We start from the raw sequence: 18,353 nt of genomic DNA, 5'->3' as shown, positions 1-18,353 counted from the left end.
CAGTAGCCGTGTGTTTAGTGGCATACGGCCAGTTGGATCAGGCACTCATTGGTCACGGCGATTGACTTGAGTTCGGTCTCTCGGTCCAGGTCTCTCTACCAGAGGAAACTAAGCGGAAACTTAACGGCGGCTGATCCAGGACGAAACATAGCTAAATGCCCTTGTTTAAATTCATGTATCAAGAAGAAAGAAAATGTAAAGGTAGGGATACACTGTCCAATCCTTTTGAGATGTAATATAAATCCTACAAGCATTCGTCGGCAAGGTACAAAGGTCGACAGCGTACTTCACCGCGTTGGGCTCAACACCTTCAACGTTTTAAAAGGAGGTACCACTTACGTGGAAAAAAATAAGGGATATATTAGGTGCGAAGATGCAAACCATGACGCATTGCCAAAATGTTACAAAGGACTCGTCCCATTGCACTTGGCGGGCAGCAATGACGCGTTGATGCCCACCAGCCCGTCAATGTACGTCAGCAGCGCGTCCAACGGGACCATGTCGAGCAGGCCCAGCTCTGGATGCGACGAGCGCAGCACCTTTCCACCAAACAGGACGCGGACGTCATAAGAGGACGACGAGCCCTCGTGCGTGGTCTCCGTCTCCTTCTTCCACAACTCCACGACAACCTCACTACCCATACCTGGCCATACCATCTCGTCCGCCTGCAAGATGGACAGCAGCCGGCTCACGCTGCCGTCGTGCGCCACATTGTGCCGGTATCGCACCCGGTCTTTTCCGTGTTTCGAGTCCGGCGACGGCGTCGCCGCCGCCCGCAAGTGTCTCGCCAGCTGCGCCACCCACACGCCCCAGGCACCGGCACTCGCCGCCAACGACCGCGCATCGTCCCGGTACATGCGGCTGTACTCCCACTGGCCCACGCGGAACACGGTGTCGGCCACGTCCTGCGGGATGCCCTCGACGGGCGGTTTGCCGTGACACTGGCGCGCCGACAGGTTGTCGAAATAGTGGTCGACGCTGGTGTGGAACCCGCGCGGATCGGCCGGTTCGACGCCGGAAGCAGCGTCGAGCTTAGCAAACAGGGGCTGCAGTTGCTCGAGGTGGTCGGCCCAGACGGGGGAGCCACCTTGGGCGCTCTCGGACGTGATGGCGCTGAACAGGTCGGCAGCGGCCGGGCAGGTGTACTGGGGCTCCAAACTGTCAAAGCCGACGGCCTCCACGGACAACGGCGTGGACGGCACGGGAAGGCCGCCAGCCGCAGCGGCCATGCCGCCGAGGACCATGGCGACGGTCTGGCTGGTGATGGGGTTGTTGGTGACGCGGACGGCGACCTGCTCGCGCCAGGCAGCGGCGTCGTTCATGGCCGGCAAGAAGCCCAGCAGGTCGTGGTAGACGCCGTACAGGTCGGACCCATGGAGCCAGGCGTCCTCCAGGCCGCCCGACGTCAGCTGTGGGAACTGGCAGGAGCCGTGCCAGGCCGGAGCAGCGGCGAGGAACGGGTTGCTGGGCGCCTCAAAGGTGGGCACGTAGAATACGACGCCGGGCCGCTTGTCGCGGCTATGGACGGGGTCGGTGTAGAGGTGGATGCGCGCGTCGTCGCACTCCCATTGGTAGGGCTCGTGCGGGAAGCCATTGGACGCATACGGGGTGCGCTTGTGGTGGCGATGAACGAGCTCGACGTACACGAGCGTGCGTTTCTGGTCCGCCGACGGAACGACATACTCCGCGGCGCGCACGTGTGGCATATTGCACCAGTTGTAGGTGCCATAGGCTCCGTCGGGCGTCGTCGAGCCGTTGAAGTAGAAGCCGTAGACGCCCGTCGTGGACGGTGACAGCGCCACAGTCAGGTTGTTCAGGTTGGACGCCCGCGGCGCATACCAGGGGCTGCCCGGCGGCGGTGTCTCGGGCACCTGCGACGCGCCAAAGTTGTGCAAGCCATCGGCGGCACTGCGCTCGCTGTCCGGAAACGAAAGGTCGAGGGAGAGCGACCAGGGGCGCATGCTCCCGGCCGCGGTGGTCGTCACGAGTGCAATCACCAGCGAGTGGACGGCCAGATAGATGCCCATACCGACGACGATGCGCACGGCCCAACGGCCCACAGCAGTGTCGGCCATGAGAGGAGTGACGGTTGAAGTGGAGGAATCAATAACACGAGGCAATAAGAGAGATCAACAGTCAACTGCAGAGAGCGGCAATCATGTCGACACCGTCAAATACCTTGGAGATTCACATCAGCGAGGTCATATAGGTATACTGAAGATGAACTAAGCAGCATAGTGACAAGGTACGTGGATGAAGAGCGCGCAAGGCGACATAAGAAACAACGGATGTTGGAATTGGTGTTGACAGTGCGTGTCGATGCGCGGCAGCGCAAGGCTGTAGCGCTAAGAGCCAATGCAGCACACTAAATCCTCCCCGTGTTCCTTAATTGGCAAATCTGGGCACCAGCCAATCGTCTGTTGCCGTTGGCCCACCACGTGCTATGAGAGGCTGTCGATCTGATGACAGCGCAAAAGCCTTTTAAACACTGAAGAAATATGTCGTGCACTTCTTTTTTTTTAAAAAAAAATGTTATTTTAATTGTTATTTTAATCACCTCCACAAATTTGATACATTTTCAAGCTGCGGTTCGGTCGTGATACTACTGTACATTTGATTCGTGGTCACGTTGATAAAGGAAGACACATTCGGCACAGGTTATTTAGGAATACATCCGCTCGATGGCGGCAACTTGGACGCTGTCCAGCACGCCCCGGTCGACCTTGCGGTACCGCACTTCCCACTGTAGCCAGTCCTCGATCCCTGGGATGTGGGCGCCCAGCGTTGGCAAAACCAGCAGCCGCCCGGGCGGCCGGGACGGATCAGGCCACGCCTTGCGGTGAGCCTGCTCGAAGCGCCGCTGGTCGCGTTCCCAGGTGAAGAGGTCGAACTGGCGGTGGCCAGAGTTGCGAAAAGGGGGCGGTTCGTCGCTGGCGTAGTCGACGCGGTCGTCTTTGGCGTCTCCACCTTCGCCTGCGCTGTCCACGGCATCCGCCGCGTCCTCCGCGTCCTCCCCGTCCTCCCCGTATTCGGCGTAATTTTCCGCCGCGGATGCCTCCGGCCAGTACGCGCCGCCATCGAGGGCAAAAGAAACGTCACTCGACGCATAGATGGCTGGCAGCGTGTAGCGCACTTTCCCCGGCGCATAGGTCTTGAGGGTGGCCAAAAACGCCGACAGGCGGCCAGGGCCGGACGGGCCCGCGGCCAGCGCTTCACGGAAGGGCTTACTGTGCTCCCTGTCAAACGGTTGCAGGACGACATTGGCCGGCAGCCGCGTGCGGATGCGGACCCAGAAGCGTCCGTCGTACAAATTCCAGCGGCTCCAGCTGGACCAGCGCCACTGCGAAGGAGGGCAGTTCCAGCGGTACGAGAGCGCCAGCGACTGGAAGCGGATGGCGGGGATGGTGGTCACGCCAGGCGGCGCGCGCTCGGGCGACGCGTAGGGCGCGCGGGCGAGGTACCAAGAACGCGTGTATCGGTCGGGCGGCGCCGACTTCGACAGCGACGGCCACGCGCCCGGTGCTGAGTTGTCGAAAAACGGCATGAAATGGGTGCCGCAGATGATAAAGGCCTTGGGGTCGGCGGCGGCCCGGGCTGCTGTCTCCTTCGCATCGGGGTCCACCAGATCCGGGAACAGCGTGTCGACAACGCCCTGTAGTTGTGATACGGGCGTCACGTTCGTCTCCGGCGTGACATACGCGAGCAGTTTCTGAACGACCAGGGCGGCAATCGTGCGTAGATACAGACGACGGCGCTCGGCGGAGGCAATCGCATACGAGCCGGTTCCCCTCCGCCACGGTCTCCGTCGTGCCTTGGCCTGCAGCCGCGGCAACCGAGCCACAATGGTGCCCACATTCGTGTTGAATCGCACGACCACACCGTGCCGCACAATCAGCCGTCGCGCCTCGGCCTCGTGCTGCCGCGAAGTGGCATCGCAGCGTGCCGCCAGCTCCAGAATGGCCGGCTTCTGCAGGGCTTGGGGCAACGCGTGGTGCTGTGCCACGTACCGCAGCGCATTCCGCATTGTCAGTGTCGGGTCCGCGTTCGTATGGTCTTCAAACCAAGGCACGTTGTTCGCCAGGCATGTGGCCACGAGCCGTTCCTTGGCAAACGGCAGCAGCGGTCGGTACGCCACAATGCCCAAGTCCTCGGTGTCCAGCGGCGCCAGCGGGGGCGCCGAGTGGCCCAGCAGCTGGTGCAGGTGCGTCCACTGCCTCCACTGGCGGTCCATGTTGCTGCCCGCGCCGTCCCCCAGCACCGACGCCGCCAGGCGCATGTCCTCGCGAAACTCCATCTTCATGTACCGCCGCTGCAATCGCGACGGGCGCATGATGACGTACGGCATCGGCTCGTTCTGGTCGTCCACGAAGCCGCTCTGGTGCGCGCCGTAGATGTCCTGGCACTCGGGCAGGTCGGCGGCCGCGCGCATGCCCCGCAACCCGCGGATGCCGCCGTTCAGGCCGTAGCCCGAGAGCAGCCGCATCAGAACGGTCTCGTACTGGTCGTCCTCGTGGTGTGCCAGCAGCAGCGTCACGATTCTGAGATGGGCGAGCCGCAAGCCAAACTCACGGTAGCGCAGCCGCCGCGCCGTGGTCTCCAGAGCCGAAGGCAGGCCGGTAGGTGCTGGTCCTGATCCAGACCCAGACCCAGAACCAGGCACCGTTTCTGCCTCAGGCCATCGCAGCGGCCATATCTGGTATCTGTGTCCCATTTCCACCAGCGCCTTGCCGACCGCCTTGGCCTCTTCGCCACTGCCTTCGCGCAGGCCGTGGTCAATCACCAGCCCCGTGAACCCACCCGTAGGCGCGTCGCTGATGCGCATGAACGGGTGGAAACGACGGGCCTCAGCGCAGAGGAACGCAAGTGCCATGGAGTCGACACCGCCGCTGATGGCCATGCCAACGCGGCGGTGGTACACGGCGCGCCCATGCGGGAACCGCGGGGGCGCGGCCGCGCGCAGGGCATCAATAAACTCGGAGACGGCAATTGGCTGGGCGGTGCGATGGAGCACAGGGTGCAAGCTCATCGGAAGTCGTAGTATCGTGGCCGTGTGGGGGACTCTACCGGGGTCGTTGTGGTCAATGTACGCCTGAGAAAACTGGTCGAGGTAAGCGAGCGGTCGGCGAACGACGTTGACAAGAACGGCGGGTGACGACTCCGCACATGGTACGGTGACTGTCTGACTGTCGAGCTGGGCAGTCAATGTGGCCGTTTAGGGCGCGTTTTGGGGTCGAGGAGAGCTAGGTTGAGGTTCGACAAATAAAAGTGGGGAGCACCTTTCAAGGATATTTTCGGAGCTCAGCGATGACGGCGCTTTGCGCCGAGCTTAATTACGACTCAAAGCCGCACGCGACACAACGTACAGCAACATAAAGACTGCAGATTCCGCAGAACACGGAGCGGAAGCGCTCCCCGTTCGCGCTTCACCTTTTTCTCCTCAGCGGTCATGGATTACTCCACTGCGCTGCTGGCCGGCGCCGTCGCGGGCACCTCGGTCGACCTCAGTCTCTTTCCCCTCGACACCCTCAAGACCCGCCTGCAGGCCGGCCCGGGCCAGTTCTGGGCCAGCGGCGGCTTCTCGGGCATCTACCGCGGCGTGGGCAGTGCTGTCGTCGGCTCTGCGCCGGGTGCCGCCCTCTTCTTCGTGACCTACGAGGGCGTCAAACATGCCGTCGACCGCAGCACAAAAGGAACAAGAGGCGCTGCCTCGCCCTATACACACATGCTCGCCGCCTCGCTAGGCGAAATTGCCGCATGCGCCGTCCGCGTGCCCACTGAAGTCGTCAAGCAGCGCGCCCAAGCCGGCCAGTTCGCCTCGTCCGCCCTGACGCTGGCGGCCATCCTGCGCGGACCCAGCGTCTTCCGCAATCTGTACCGCGGCTGGAGCGCCACCGTGCTGCGCGAGGTCCCCTTCACCGTCGTGCAGTTTCCGCTGTGGGAGGCCATGAAGGCGTGGCGGCGGCGCAACAAGAACGGCCAGGAGGTGTCGGCCTTTGAGAGCGCCGCGTTTGGCAGTTTGGCCGGCGGCATTGCAGCGGCCGCCACGACGCCGCTGGATGTTCTCAAGACGCGCATCATGCTCAGCACGGAGCGCCAGTCGCTGGTGCCCCTCGTGCGCAGCATCATGGCCGAGCAGGGTGTCGGCGCTTTTTTCGCCGGCCTCGGCCCGCGAGTCACCTGGATCAGCATCGGCGGTGCAATCTTCTTGGGGAGCTACCAGTGGGTAGTCAACTTCGTCGGCGCACGGCGCGACGGTGGTGCAGGCGGCGAGCCAGGCGAAAAGACAAGGATAGACTTATAGATGACGAGAGGCGTTTCATCTGAATGTTATGCGACATAGACAGCTTGTATCATAGCCACATTGCATAGGGAAAACGCAGTACCTGTGCCTGTAGATAAAATAAATGAAGAGCGACTTAATAATGCAAGCAGACATAAGAGTAGCGCGCAAAAAGCATCTTCAATTCAAAACGACACCAAGAGGTACATAATCAGAAAAAGTATACAAACAAGATGGAAACATCCAAAATTTCCAACTAGGTGAGAGATAATTATTAGACAACAAAAATCAGCAACATCAGAGCCTCCTTTTATATGCGCCTCGTCGCAGAGTCGTCGTATTGCGCCGCTGCCGTTGCAGTTGCTGCAACCGGTACCGCGCCAGACAATGTGCCATCAGTTGCAGCACCGTCACCGTTGGCTGGAGCCTCTCCAACAGCTTCTGTGGCCGGCGCCGATGCTGCCGCCTTCGCTGCGGCCTCGGCCGCTGTTGGTAACTTCTTGCGGCCGTTGGACTTGTAATACAGCAAAATGTCGTTACTGTTCTTCCAAATGTGTGCCCGAACCGTTGCGAGGCTCATCGCATGGGGAAGGCGCTGCATCATATTAGTCATTGATCGCCAGATTGGTTAAATGAGGTCCAACTATGCAATACATACCTGCTCGTTACAGTAGAGCTCAAGGTACTCTTCGGGCTTCAGGACCTCGGCCTCGGGCTGCGGCGCAGCCGGATTAGATGAAGCAGCGTCGGCGGCAGCGGCGGCCGTGGAGCCCTCTTTCGCCTCGCCTTCCTCAGCCTCTTCGGCCACCGTCGGTGGGATGGTCGCCGGGGACGGTGCTGGCGCTGGTGCCGGTGGCTCGAGTTTCTCGGCCACGTACGCCAGAATCTTCTTAACACGCAGCATCCGGTTCGCGTTCAACCGGCTGCTGCCGTCAGGCGCCGACAAAGGCGGCAATTCGTCGTGGTACGGCAGTAGAAGGAATGAAATCTTAGTTGACTCCTTGATGGGCGCCGCATTTGCGAGAATCGCCTCGCCCAGCCATATGGGTGCACACCGCTCGATCTTGTCGACATGGCTCGGATGACCCAGACCGCCGACCGTGCCCCGGTACAGCTCGATACTGCCGCCCTTGAGCTCCTCCTGAATGATGACCTTGGTCTTGTCCGGGATCCGCAGTACAGGTGCTTCGTCAGGCTGGCACGGCTGCATGCGCGACACGACGAAACGGTCTGGGTTGTCGGCCAGTTGCTTCTCATAGTCGTTGTGCATGCGCTGCACGGCGCCCACGAAGCAGTCGTCGACTTCCTTTTCGTGACTCGACGCAGACTCTGACTTGTCTTCGCCAGGAGTGCCGTTGGCAGCCTTGTTCTCTTCTGCTGTCGCAGCCACAGCTGCCGGCTTCTCTGGCACGCTTGTCGACGCGGAGCGGTTGGTTTTCTTAGTTCCAAAAGACATACCCATCCGAATCTTCTTGCCAAATACGCCCTTGCCAGATGAGGTTGCTGCGGCAGCAGCAGCTTCCTCTTCCTTTTTCTTTGCCGCCGCTTCAGCCGCGGCTGTCGCTGTCGGATTATCAGCCGCTGGTGTACCCACAGGCCGAATTGCACCCGGACCAGGTGTCGTTGGCTCGACAGATGTGATGGCATTTGAGAAGTAGTCCTCCTTCTCTGTACCGCCAGTTACCGCTCCTGCTGCCGAGTTCAACGCTGTTGGGAGAGGTGTAGCCACTCCAATACCTGGCGTCGGCGGAACGTTTCCTGCGTGGGTCGAGTCGCCATTGGCGGCCACGGAGGATGAGCCAACGTCAAGCATGCTGAGTTTGCTTGCCGCTGCCACAGCTTGGACCCGCTTCTCGACCGCCTCGTTGAGCTTGGCCCGGTGAGCCTCGTCACGGCGGATTTCCTCGTCAATAAGGTTAGCAAACAGGTACCGCAGCACCCACTTGCCCAAGTTGATCCGCTGGTCGTCGCGGAAATCAACTGCATCCTTTGTATCGGAGCCATCGTTGCTGGCCTCGAGCTCGTCCGCATACATCTCCGCATCGAAACAGTTGTACTGCTCAAGGACAACTGTGAGCTGGCCTGAACTGACGTCGACCGAGCACCAAGGTGCGACGGCCTCGGTTGTGTTGACTTCGGGCTCAACGTCCTCAAGGTGGCGCTTGCCAAACTGGCGGATCTGCTTGCAAGCAATAATGTCCCACAAAATAACCTCACCAGCCGTGTCAAGCGTCAGCACACGCCGACGGTCGTTGAGGAGACGGTGCTTAACCAAGCCAAAGTTGCCTTCGATCGTCTCCACAGGTAGCCGGTGCATAGGCTCCACAGCTTCGGGTGCATTGTCTCCGCCGTTAGGAATAATCTCGATGCCTTTGCGGCTCACGCCTGGGCCAGGAGGACTACCTGAAACCCCGTCAACAGAAGCACCGCCAGGGCTGCCAGGGGTGGCGCCAGTCGTGACAGGGAAGATGGCCGTGTTCGAGATGCGCAGGATCGACTTGGCCGGGATGTCGGCAGGCACAACGCGCGGAGCTGGCTTAGTACCCGTGACGGTCGAAACGGACGAGCTGTGGGGGCGTGCCGTCTCGCTCGTAGGCGAAAAAGGTCGGGGCGGCTGGTAGGCAGAATCCTCGTCAGGGGTTGTGTTGACATCAGCCCAGCGGTTGATGGATGAGCTAGACGTCGCCGTCCAAATATAACCGTTGCTGGCCACAACTTTGCTGATACTGTTGTGCTCCTGAGCCACGGCAACGGAAAGACCATTGTCCCAGTCGTTGAGGTTGCCACGGACGTCTGTCTTGACAACAAGGCCGGAACGGTCACTGCTGTAGAAGACACTCAGGTCAGGCGCGTCCGAGTACAGCGACCACACGCTGTCGTTGTGCATGGTCAGGGTTTGTATGCAACGACCGGCAGTGACGCTCCACACTTTTACGGTCTGGTCAGAGCTGGCGGTCATGATCGTGTCACCGGAGTCGTTAACAAGGATCGAACGGACGTTATCGGTGTGGCCGACGAACTTGGTGATGTTCTTGCCCCCAGCACGAGGATCCCAGAGGCGAACAGTGGACTCGGGCCCACCGCTGGCCAGCACATTGTGATTCGCGCGGAGCGCATAGACGGAGCCCTTCTCGGCGTGCTCCTGGCCACTGACATCAATCTCGAGGATCTTTCCGCCGCCCTGCAGATCCCACAGGCAAATGCGACGGTCCAGGCCGCCGGAAGCAACCCAGGTCGACTGCTGGCCCGGTGACGCAACACACTTGACGTAATCGGCATGCTTGCCCAGGATGGCGGGCTCGTCGTCGTTGTCGCCTTCTCGGGGACGCCAAATCTTGACGAGAAGGTCGCTGGAGGCGGTGACGAGAGCGGAGTTGTTACTGGCGAGTGTGATATCGTTGATCCAGTGAGTATGGGCCTGTGTCTGGGCGCGCGAGACGGCCGTCTGGATGTGCGGGCGAGCGGCGGGCTCCGGCTTCTTGGAGCCGTCGTTTGGTGAGGAGGACGAGTCGTCGGGTTTGGCGGGAGCCTGTGTCGGCTTGTCGAGATGCAGCTCCCAGGCACATACTACGCCGTCACGACCACCAGAGTATCTACCAGGGTAAGAAAGAAGAAAGCGAATTAGTCCGAGTTCTTGCCGGTGTTCAAAGGCCCGCTACTGCACCCGACGGCCGGGCATTTGTCCTCAAAAGTGGTCGGGATCGGCTGATCTACTAACAATATGTTGTTCTCGCTATCGACAGCGAGGCCATTAACGCCGAGGCGGTGGCCAAGAGAGCGGGCATCTTCGAGGACTGCGAGGGTTAGCAGGGTTGGACTTCCGATGGCAGCGCTGGTCATTAACCTATCAGAACGACCACATGCAAAAAAAGGACGTACCGTAGCTGATCCTCTGGCGGACTTTCTTTGACGCCATTGCGACTGAGTATGCTCAAACGGAGGAGGGTGATGTCGGCAGTATCCTTTGAGACCGAGAAGAGAAAGCAGAGCGACAGGAGAAGAGATTGTCGCAGTGGCCGACCCGCCGGCCCAGATGGAGGAGGGCAACAAACTGGGTCGTGGATGAGATGAAGAGGACGAAAGTCGATATTCGCGCGGATTCGGAGAATGGGCCGTTGTCGGAACGAAATGCCAGCAATGCGCTCCGAGAGTTGCTGGATAAGTAGTGAGGATGGAGAGAATGTGCAAAAAGAAAGAAAACGAGGAGAAAGACAAGAGGAAAGAAGGAGGTAGAGCCATCCAAGGAGTAAGTCAAACGGAGAGTCTACCGCTGCGCGGCCCAGAAGAGGCAGGAGACAGTGTGCGTCGTCGCAGTCGTCGAATAGTGCGGGAAGGCGCAGGGTGGGCTGGCTCGGCTGGGTATTACACTGGCGTTCTTGCTGTGGGAAGCTTGCGCGAGGTTGCGGTTCGCCCGTATGTGCGGGGGAAGGAGCGACACGGCCAGGCTGGGAAAGGCCCCAAAATGGGATCCACTAAAAACGTGGGAAACGGTTTAGTGCTCCAGGCCACAGTGCAGAAAGAAGTGACAGGCAAGGAAAGGACCCACAAAACCGTACAGACCCCTGCGTGGTGTGCCTTTGGTGGGTGTGCTCAGCATTGGGCGCTTCTGGCGGGCGGAATGAAGGCGCTGAGATCCGCCGGCGGTGGCTCCTGCTCGAATGACTGATCACTAACGAATTCAACATCCACGAGGAAAGAGCGATGAGGACGTCGAATGGACGAAAGCCAAAATCGACGTCCAAAATCGAAAACCAAATAATCTACTTTTCGTGTACGCTACAAAGCCGGGTATCTTGTCTATGTTTCCATCATTCTCACCTCATTCACCTATTCCGATATTCCTCCCGACCACAGCTCACCATAAAATGCCCTGTGTCGGCTCCCCATCAAACAGCCAACTCAACGGCTCGCCACTGCCGATGTTGAGCGACTGCGCGTCCGGCATGATAAACTCATAGTTGTCGACGGTAAAGTCCATCGACATGGGGTCCAGCGACGGCTGAATGCCGGGCATAAACGATGCTTGCGTCGGTATGTTTTGCAGCAGCTGCTGCTGCTCGGCCAGTTGGGCTGCTTCCAGGGCCTGCTGTTGCTGCTGCTCCTGCTGCTGCTGCAAAAGCTGCCGGTACATGCCGTGGCATGGGCAGTCTTCGATGCGGCACATGCGCACGAGGCTGTCCACCTCGGTGCCCGGCCCACTCACGCTGCCGCCAGTCACCGATGCCGACGCAGCTGCCTCTTGAATGCCCCGGGCCATCATGCTCTCGAGAATCGGCATGCACAAGCTCTGGGCCTCTTCGGCAACCTGGACGAGCTCATGCGCCAGCGCCATGCGTGATTCAGCCGTGGAACTCGGCGCACTCATCAAGCCGCGCTGCATGCCGTTGAGCTGCTTCTCGACGAGGCGCCATAACAGATAGCCCTTGAAATTGGTCTCGCCACCCTCGATGCCCCGCAGACACCAGTGCAAGGCAGTCTCGATGATGGATAGCAAATCCGGTCGGATAGGGGCGCGTCCTGTGGCAGTTACACCGGAAGCTCCGGTACCATCGGTGTCGTCTTCGATGAGCTGGAACTTGACCTCGGCAGCCACCAGCAAGCTAGCCTGCATAGCGAGCCGACGCAATGGACCGGCACCGAGCATGGTCTGGCGGGCGAGTGCCGGGTCGACAAATGTGCGTCCAGGTCGAGGGGCCGCTGATGACGAAGCCGCTTGCGCTTGGCAGGCCTCATCGGCGGCACATTCGGCGGCGTCAACCGTCGCTACGCTGCTGTCTACAATACCCGGGCAGCTTGCGTTCCAGATCCGTACAGCTGTGTCACTCACAACACGACGCGAGTAAGCATAGGCCGTCTGCTCCTGCATCGAGGCACCGAAGAAGGGGATGTGCAGGCACAGTAAATACCGACGCATGATGAGGTGGACTACGGCGATCGTATAATGGTCGAACGTGGTCCGTGGCGGCGAAGAAGTCGATTCAGTGCCAGATGGGTTGGCGGGATCGGGTTCTTTCGAGGCCGCGCTGTATGCCTGCAGAGTGTCAAAAAGGGCGCGGTAGGCCACGCGGAACTGGCGATCAAAGCGCAAGGTGTCGGCGTACGTTCCTGGAGGGCCCATATCGTTGAGGAACTGGCAAATGGCCAAGCGCAGAGGTAGTGTCTTGCGGAGGGCCACAGCGACAGACATGCTGGTGAACTTATGTGAAGGGCGCGGTGCATCCGGTGCGCCAGAGTCAGCAGCGGCGCGGGAGGCACCTTCATCCTGCGCTGCTTGTCTGTCATCATCACCACCGCTTGGTTGGCCTTGTGGCGTGACTTCGCGAGCCTGCCGCAGTACCATACAGATTTGCGCCGGCGGTTTGCGTGGCGTCCGGCTCTCTTCAACATGGTCATTTTTCTGCCGGCCCCTACGCGTGTTATTGCCGTCATCGCCAGGGCGATCCATCTTGGTCACCCCGGTACCGCCAGAAATCCATTTCCCGTTCGAGTGCTTCTGTTGCTCGAGCAATTCAGAAAGCGATGTCGGCTCGGGCAACCCATGCATGTTGCCCCCGTCGTCAATATAGTTTTTATTCGCACGACTATCTGAGGGCGCACGGGGATCAGCCGGCGTTGTAACGACGATATGAGCGGACTCGAGACCACCCAGCCGCTGGAGAGGCTCCTCTCCTTCTGGCAGCGACTTTGAGGTTGTGTCGTTATTGTTGGTGGTGGTGGTGGTGGTGGTGGCCGCTGCGGCGACTGCCGCCTTCGCCACAGTAGATCCGGCCAGCACGCTCTCCTCGAGGGTCTCATCGTCAATGTTGCTCGGCGACCGAGCGTCAAAGTCGGTCATGGACAGCATGACTGGCCCGCCGGCATCCAAACTCGACGCAACGACGAGTTCAAGGATCGTGTTCCACAAGCGCCGGCGCATCTCGGCAGCCAGGCGGCTCATGCGCTTGGGCAGGCGGTCCGGGTCGCGGTGCAGGCCCATGTAGACGGCAGAGCGCACAAGATCGCCCACGGAAATCCAGATGAGAGCGCCGCCAATTCCCGTGGCCTCCCGCGCAAAAAGCAACAGGATGTGGATTTGCAGGACCTGCATGGTCAGGTGGGCCTTGAACTCAGGCTCAGAAAACCAGGTCTGGGCGGCATAGTACCAGCGAACGGCACGGGTGCGGAGTGCCATGTGATCTCGGTGGGTGGCAAAGCCGATGGCAAGGACAAGCTTGAGCTGGACCAAAAACGCCATGTCGGCTTTGTTCAAGGGGTTGCCGGCAGCCAAGGCCTGCCACAGGGCCTCGTACTCACGGCGAAACATTGGCACGTGCAGAATGCGGTAGACACTCTCAGTGCTGCGCAGGTAGCATTCTACGAGCTCGTCGGCCAGAGCGCGCGGTGGCAGCCCATAGGATTCGTGGAGACCAGAGGCCGGCGGCGGCCAGGCGGGGCCGATTCGCAGTGCCTTGATGATGCGCCCCATGTGCTTGAGGCGCTGCATGTCGACAAAAACCTTGGGGGTCGTGGTGCCCGTGACGAGCGGGTCAATCATCTCAAAGATGTCGCGGAAGCCAACAATGCTATTGACCCAGTGGCTCTGGCCAAACAAGCGTGTCTTGTGCATGACGCTGCGGCTGGTCATGTGCATGCGGCGCTCGCGTGGACCAAAACTTCGGCTGCGCGTAGAGACGAAAAAGTCGCCGGTAATGGAGCTGGGCTTGGTGGGCCAGTTGACGGCAGAGGGCACGGGTGGGTGGTCAGGACCGGTAGTGGTGAGGAGATTATGGTTGTCGTTGGCGAGGTCGTTGTTGTTGTTTTCAAATTCATTGTTGGAATAACAGAGATGGTGTTTGCCACGGTCGCTGAGAGGGTTATGCCCCGGCGTCAACGTTGACGATTCGCCATGGGAGTACGAGTGGGAATGCGGGGAGTGGTGCCTCCTCCGCCCGCGCCTGTGATAGTGCGGCGACGGCGACCGTGACCCGCGCAAGGAAGAGCCAAGCGACCGCGACCGAGAGCGCGAGTAAGGACGGCGATACAACCTGCCACTACCATGGTGGGGCGACCGAGACCGTGCCGGCAGCCTTGTCGACCTTGGTGTTTGTGAGCGCGAATAGGGCGACTGCGAGCGACGGAGCGCATACCGATACGATCGTGCTCCATGTCTCTGGCGCGACGTTGACCGCGACCGCGACCGCGAGGGGGGGTGCGACCGAGATCGAGATTGGGTTCGGGTTCGGGTTCGCGAACGCGAACGCGACCAGCGTGACGAACGGTGCCGGCCACGCGACTGATGCGAGCGGTACGACCGGTGGTGGTGGCGACGCCGACGAGAGTTGTACGACCAAGTCGACGTTGGTGGCGGTTCTTCGATGGTCAGGTATGCCAAGGGCCCGTTGTCAGCCGCCTCGGACATAACCATGTGCGGGAGATTGGGTACCGACTCATCCGCATGGTGGTCGCGACTGCGGACGCCGCCTTGAGAACGGCGGCTGTCTCGAGTGGCTTGACGACTCGGTCGCTCTAGCTGCCGGCGCCCGTCGTGGAGCTGGGCCTCCAGGTGGCGGATGCGCTGCTGCATGGCCTGCACGGATTGCACATCCTCCGGTGAGTAGTGTGCAGGGTGAGAACGGTGCGACCGGCGTGCCATACGAGACTGGTCTGCTTCGTGAGCGGCACGGTTGTACGCGTTCAACTCTGGCGGGACCATGACGTTGTCGGACTCGAATGGCGACGAACCAACGGTCGTGGACACCGTCGTCGGAGCCATTGTGTTTCCAGAGGCATTGGCGGCCGAGTTTGTTGCAGCAGCTGATGATGAGCCGTCGCCACGGCCAGTGTCGCCAGCCGGAGAAATATCGGCCACACTCAGTCCGTTAAGGCCAAACACAGCCGAGTTGACTGTTGTCCCGGGCGGAGGTCGTGGCGGCAGGCCGCCAGCAGCGCTGGCCGAGGCCGATGGTGGCGTCTGTTGTTGATGCAAGGCATTGCGAAAGACAATCCCGTCTGTGTGTATTGGTGGGCGTGGCCGAGCAGCAGGCTTGGACAACGAATCCGTACTGTCAGTGACATTGGCGATTATGGATGCTGCCGTTATCGACGAAGCCGTCGACCGTGCTGTCAAGAGGGCCGTTGGAGTTGCTGCTCCAGGCAGTGGCGGCAGCTCTTCATAGACACACGCGACATTCTTGCGCGACCGCAGGCAGTTGCTGCAAGGCTGTTCGCGGTTGCAACGGATCTTACGCCGGCGGCACAGTGTGCAGGAGCTGTATTTGTCAGTACGGTCTCACAGGCCACAGGCCACAGACACAGACTCACAACCGTACACAGCTGGCCTTCTTCGGCGACGGACTTCGGGCTCGGTCATCGTGTTATTGGGTCCCATCTACAGGGCTGGGAGCGTGGAGGTGCAACGGGCGTACGGCGGTTGATCAACGCCTGAAACAATTCTCCGTGGGCCGCAGTGGCAGCACAACAGTTGCAGCCGAGAATTGACAGGAGCAGGAAAAATAAAAGAAGAAAGAAATAAAGAAATCGGCTTCGAGCGCCTCATCCGCGTTTTCTCGTTGCAAGAGCGGGTAATTTCTTTTTAAGAGGCCCTAAACAAGGAGATAAAGAGGAAAGTCGGGCCAGAGACAGGGAATTTGCCGACTTTAAGAGTGGTGTAGATACGCCGGGGATGAGAAACGCGGGGATAAGGTGGGTCAGCAACTGCCCGAATTTCCCGAGGCCGGCGTTTCGTTGTCTCTGGTTGGCTGCTCTGACTTACACCAGATTTGGGCGACGAAAATGGGACCCGATGGCCGACTTTGCTGCATCACCTTCTCAACGTCGCCATCGCCGTGCGCAAGGACGAAAAGGCGGCAATGTGCGACCACATCATGCAAGATTTGGGGGGCAGGGTTCGTCCAATAGCGTCGCAGTCGGTTTTATCCCGGTAGGAAGTTCGAAGTATGTTACATAGAAACGAAGACGTTCCAAGAAACGGGTAACAATGACACGCCCCGTCCCATCTCCGACATTCTTTTCAATCAGAGCATTTGTGTTTCTTTTCTACTGGACGTGGTTTATCTATAACAAGGAGTGTCACGCCCTTTTGGGAACCCCCTTGTCTGTGTGTTGCATCTATTGGCGTTCCTTATTTTGTTGGCACATATTTGTTTCTCGATTTCTCAGGTTGAAAGACGCTTGCTTCCACCTCGACAGCTCACCATGGCCGACGAAAAGAAGACTCCATCGCTCGGCGACAGCCATCCCTCGTCCGACGAGGCCACTCTCGACGCCGACTCATCATTTCCAAAAGAATACAACGGCCAAGAGAAGGACGCCGAGAAAGCCGCCGAGTCGGCCAACACAGCCGAGCCGGAGAAGGACGCCGTACACGACGCCGAAACGGATGCCCCGTCGCCCTTGTCGGAGCTTGGCCCAGCGCCCGACGGCGGAGTGCGCGCCTGGACCGTCGCAATTGGTGCCGGCTTCATCACCTTTGCTGCCCTCGGCTTTGCCAACTCCTTTGGCGTCTTCCAGGAGTACTACATCACCCACCAGCTCTCGGACAAGAGCGCCGACACCATCGCCTGGATTGGCAGCTGCACCGTCTTCTTCCAGTTCCTCGCCGGGTCCATTTCGGGCCCGCTGTTCGACCGCTACGGCGCCTGGCTGATCCGCCCGGCCACCATCGTATGCGTCTTTGCCGCCATGATGATTAGTCTGTGCACCGAGTACTACCAGTTCCTGCTCGCCCAAGGCTTCCTCCTGGGCATGTCGAGCGGCGCAATGCAGTTCCCGGCCTTGGCCGCGGTCATCCAGTTCTTTGACAAGAAGCGCGCCGCCGCGCTGGGCGTGGCCGTCGCCGGCTCGTCGGTGGGCGGCGTCGTCTTTCCCATTGCCTTGAGCCGCATGCTCAACGACCCCGTCGTGTCGCAGCACCTCAGCTTCGGCTGGTCCGTGCGCATCATCGGCTTCGTCATGCTCTTCTCACTCGGCATCTCGTGTGTCACGGTGCGCCCGCGCCTGCCGCCGCGCACCACGCAGTTCTTTGTGTTTTCCGCCTTCAAGCAGCCCACCTATGTGTGCATTGTCGTGTCCATGTTCTTCCTGTTCTTGGGCCTGTTTACGCCGCTCTTCTTTTTGCCCAGCTACGCCGTCTCCCAGGGCATGGACACCACCCTCGCGTCGTACCTGCTGGCCATTGTCAACGCCGCCTCCACGTTCGGCCGCATCATTCCCGGCATTCTGGCCGACAAGCTCGGCCGCGTCAACGCGCTGGCCGCCGGCGGCATCGGCACGGGCATCGTCATCTTGACCCTGGAGCACGCCCACAGCACGGCTGGCCTCGTCGTCTGGGCCCTTGCCTTTGGCTTTTCCTCGGGCACCATTGTGTCTGGCGCGTCCGCCGCCATCTCCATCTGCTCCGACGATCCGCGCAACATGGGCACGTACCTGGGCATGGGCCTGGGCGCGGCCTCCATTGCCGTACTGATTGGCCCGCCCATCAACGGCCAGCTGCTGCACCACTACGCGACGTACACCCCCGTGACCATATTCAGTGGCGTCACCTGTCTGGTTGGTGGGTCTATTGCCTTTGCCGGCAAGATGGGCACCAAGCAAGGCCTCTTTGGTCTTGTGTAAGCTTGCGGGTGGTATGCCAATGGTTATTAGCACTCTCGTCTACTGAGGCGAGCTGGCCGGAGTGGTTCCGCTTGTGCGAAATTCAAACCAAAGCATTATTTGTTACATTCTCTCCTCCACTCTCCATATCCTTTTGTTTCCATTACACTTTACTTTCCCTTTTCTTTTCTACGGTTACGTATCTTCAAGATATATTATATATAATTCATAAGACACTCCGTTTGGCAACCCGGTTTTTATTGTCCATAGTTTCAATCCGCTGCAGTGTCAATACCAAATACGAACGAATTAGACTGAATTTGAATGTAAAATTATTTTCTCAGACAAACGAAACGCTTTTACTAAATGAAAACCAAAATCTTATCCTAGTATGTGCACAATTTATGCATATCCAACCACCCGTGTCATTGCTACAACAAACTCGAGTCATTCCAACCCCTTTCTTATTGACGGCCACACA

The 18,353-nt window shown here is 59.7% G+C and overlaps 6 protein-coding genes across 6 annotated transcripts; 2 read left to right on the top strand and 4 right to left on the bottom strand.

The window, feature by feature from the left end:
* Window positions 1–401: 401 nt before the first annotated feature.
* On the bottom strand, window positions 402–2,075 carry SPSK_09022 (acid phosphatase; the record flags this gene model as incomplete). The annotated part of the gene is made up of 1 exon (XM_016735603.1): window positions 402–2,075. The coding sequence occupies one exon, from the start codon at window positions 2,073–2,075 to the stop codon at window positions 402–404; it is 1,674 nt and encodes a 557-aa protein (XP_016586792.1).
* Window positions 2,076–2,662: 587 nt separating this feature from the next.
* On the bottom strand, window positions 2,663–5,026 carry SPSK_08640 (pp-loop family protein; the record flags this gene model as incomplete). The annotated part of the gene is made up of 1 exon (XM_016735231.1): window positions 2,663–5,026. The coding sequence occupies one exon, from the start codon at window positions 5,024–5,026 to the stop codon at window positions 2,663–2,665; it is 2,364 nt and encodes a 787-aa protein (XP_016586791.1).
* A 420-nt stretch (window positions 5,027–5,446) lies between these two features.
* SPSK_10898 (solute carrier family 25 (mitochondrial S-adenosylmethionine transporter), member 26) lies at window positions 5,447–6,301 on the top strand (the record flags this gene model as incomplete). The annotated part of the gene is made up of 1 exon (XM_016737137.1): window positions 5,447–6,301. One exon carries the CDS (start codon window positions 5,447–5,449, stop codon window positions 6,299–6,301), a length of 855 nt encoding a protein of 284 aa, XP_016586790.1.
* Window positions 6,302–6,590: 289 nt separating this feature from the next.
* SPSK_08375 (WD repeat-containing protein 48) lies at window positions 6,591–10,196 on the bottom strand (the record flags this gene model as incomplete). The annotated part of the gene is made up of 4 exons (XM_016734974.1): window positions 6,591–6,875; window positions 6,939–9,873; window positions 9,999–10,074; window positions 10,160–10,196. The coding sequence occupies 4 exons, from the start codon at window positions 10,194–10,196 to the stop codon at window positions 6,591–6,593; spliced, it is 3,333 nt and encodes a 1,110-aa protein (XP_016586789.1).
* Window positions 10,197–11,135: 939 nt separating this feature from the next.
* SPSK_08313 (uncharacterized protein) lies at window positions 11,136–15,629 on the bottom strand (the record flags this gene model as incomplete). Its single annotated transcript, XM_016734916.1, has 2 exons — window positions 11,136–15,528; window positions 15,589–15,629. 2 exons carry the CDS (start codon window positions 15,627–15,629, stop codon window positions 11,136–11,138), a joined length of 4,434 nt encoding a protein of 1,477 aa, XP_016586788.1.
* An 845-nt stretch (window positions 15,630–16,474) lies between these two features.
* SPSK_09211 (MFS monocarboxylate transporter) lies at window positions 16,475–17,893 on the top strand (the record flags this gene model as incomplete). The annotated part of the gene is made up of 1 exon (XM_016735788.1): window positions 16,475–17,893. One exon carries the CDS (start codon window positions 16,475–16,477, stop codon window positions 17,891–17,893), a length of 1,419 nt encoding a protein of 472 aa, XP_016586787.1.
* Window positions 17,894–18,353: the final 460 nt, after the last annotated feature.

Source organism: Sporothrix schenckii (assembly GCF_000961545.1).
Source record: "Sporothrix schenckii 1099-18 chromosome Unknown Cont44, whole genome shotgun sequence".
In the NCBI taxonomy this organism is placed as follows: Eukaryota; Fungi; Ascomycota; class Sordariomycetes; order Ophiostomatales; family Ophiostomataceae; genus Sporothrix; species Sporothrix schenckii.
The sequence above is the reverse complement of the archived record's forward strand: the minus strand, read 5'-3'. Positions and strand labels throughout refer to the sequence as shown.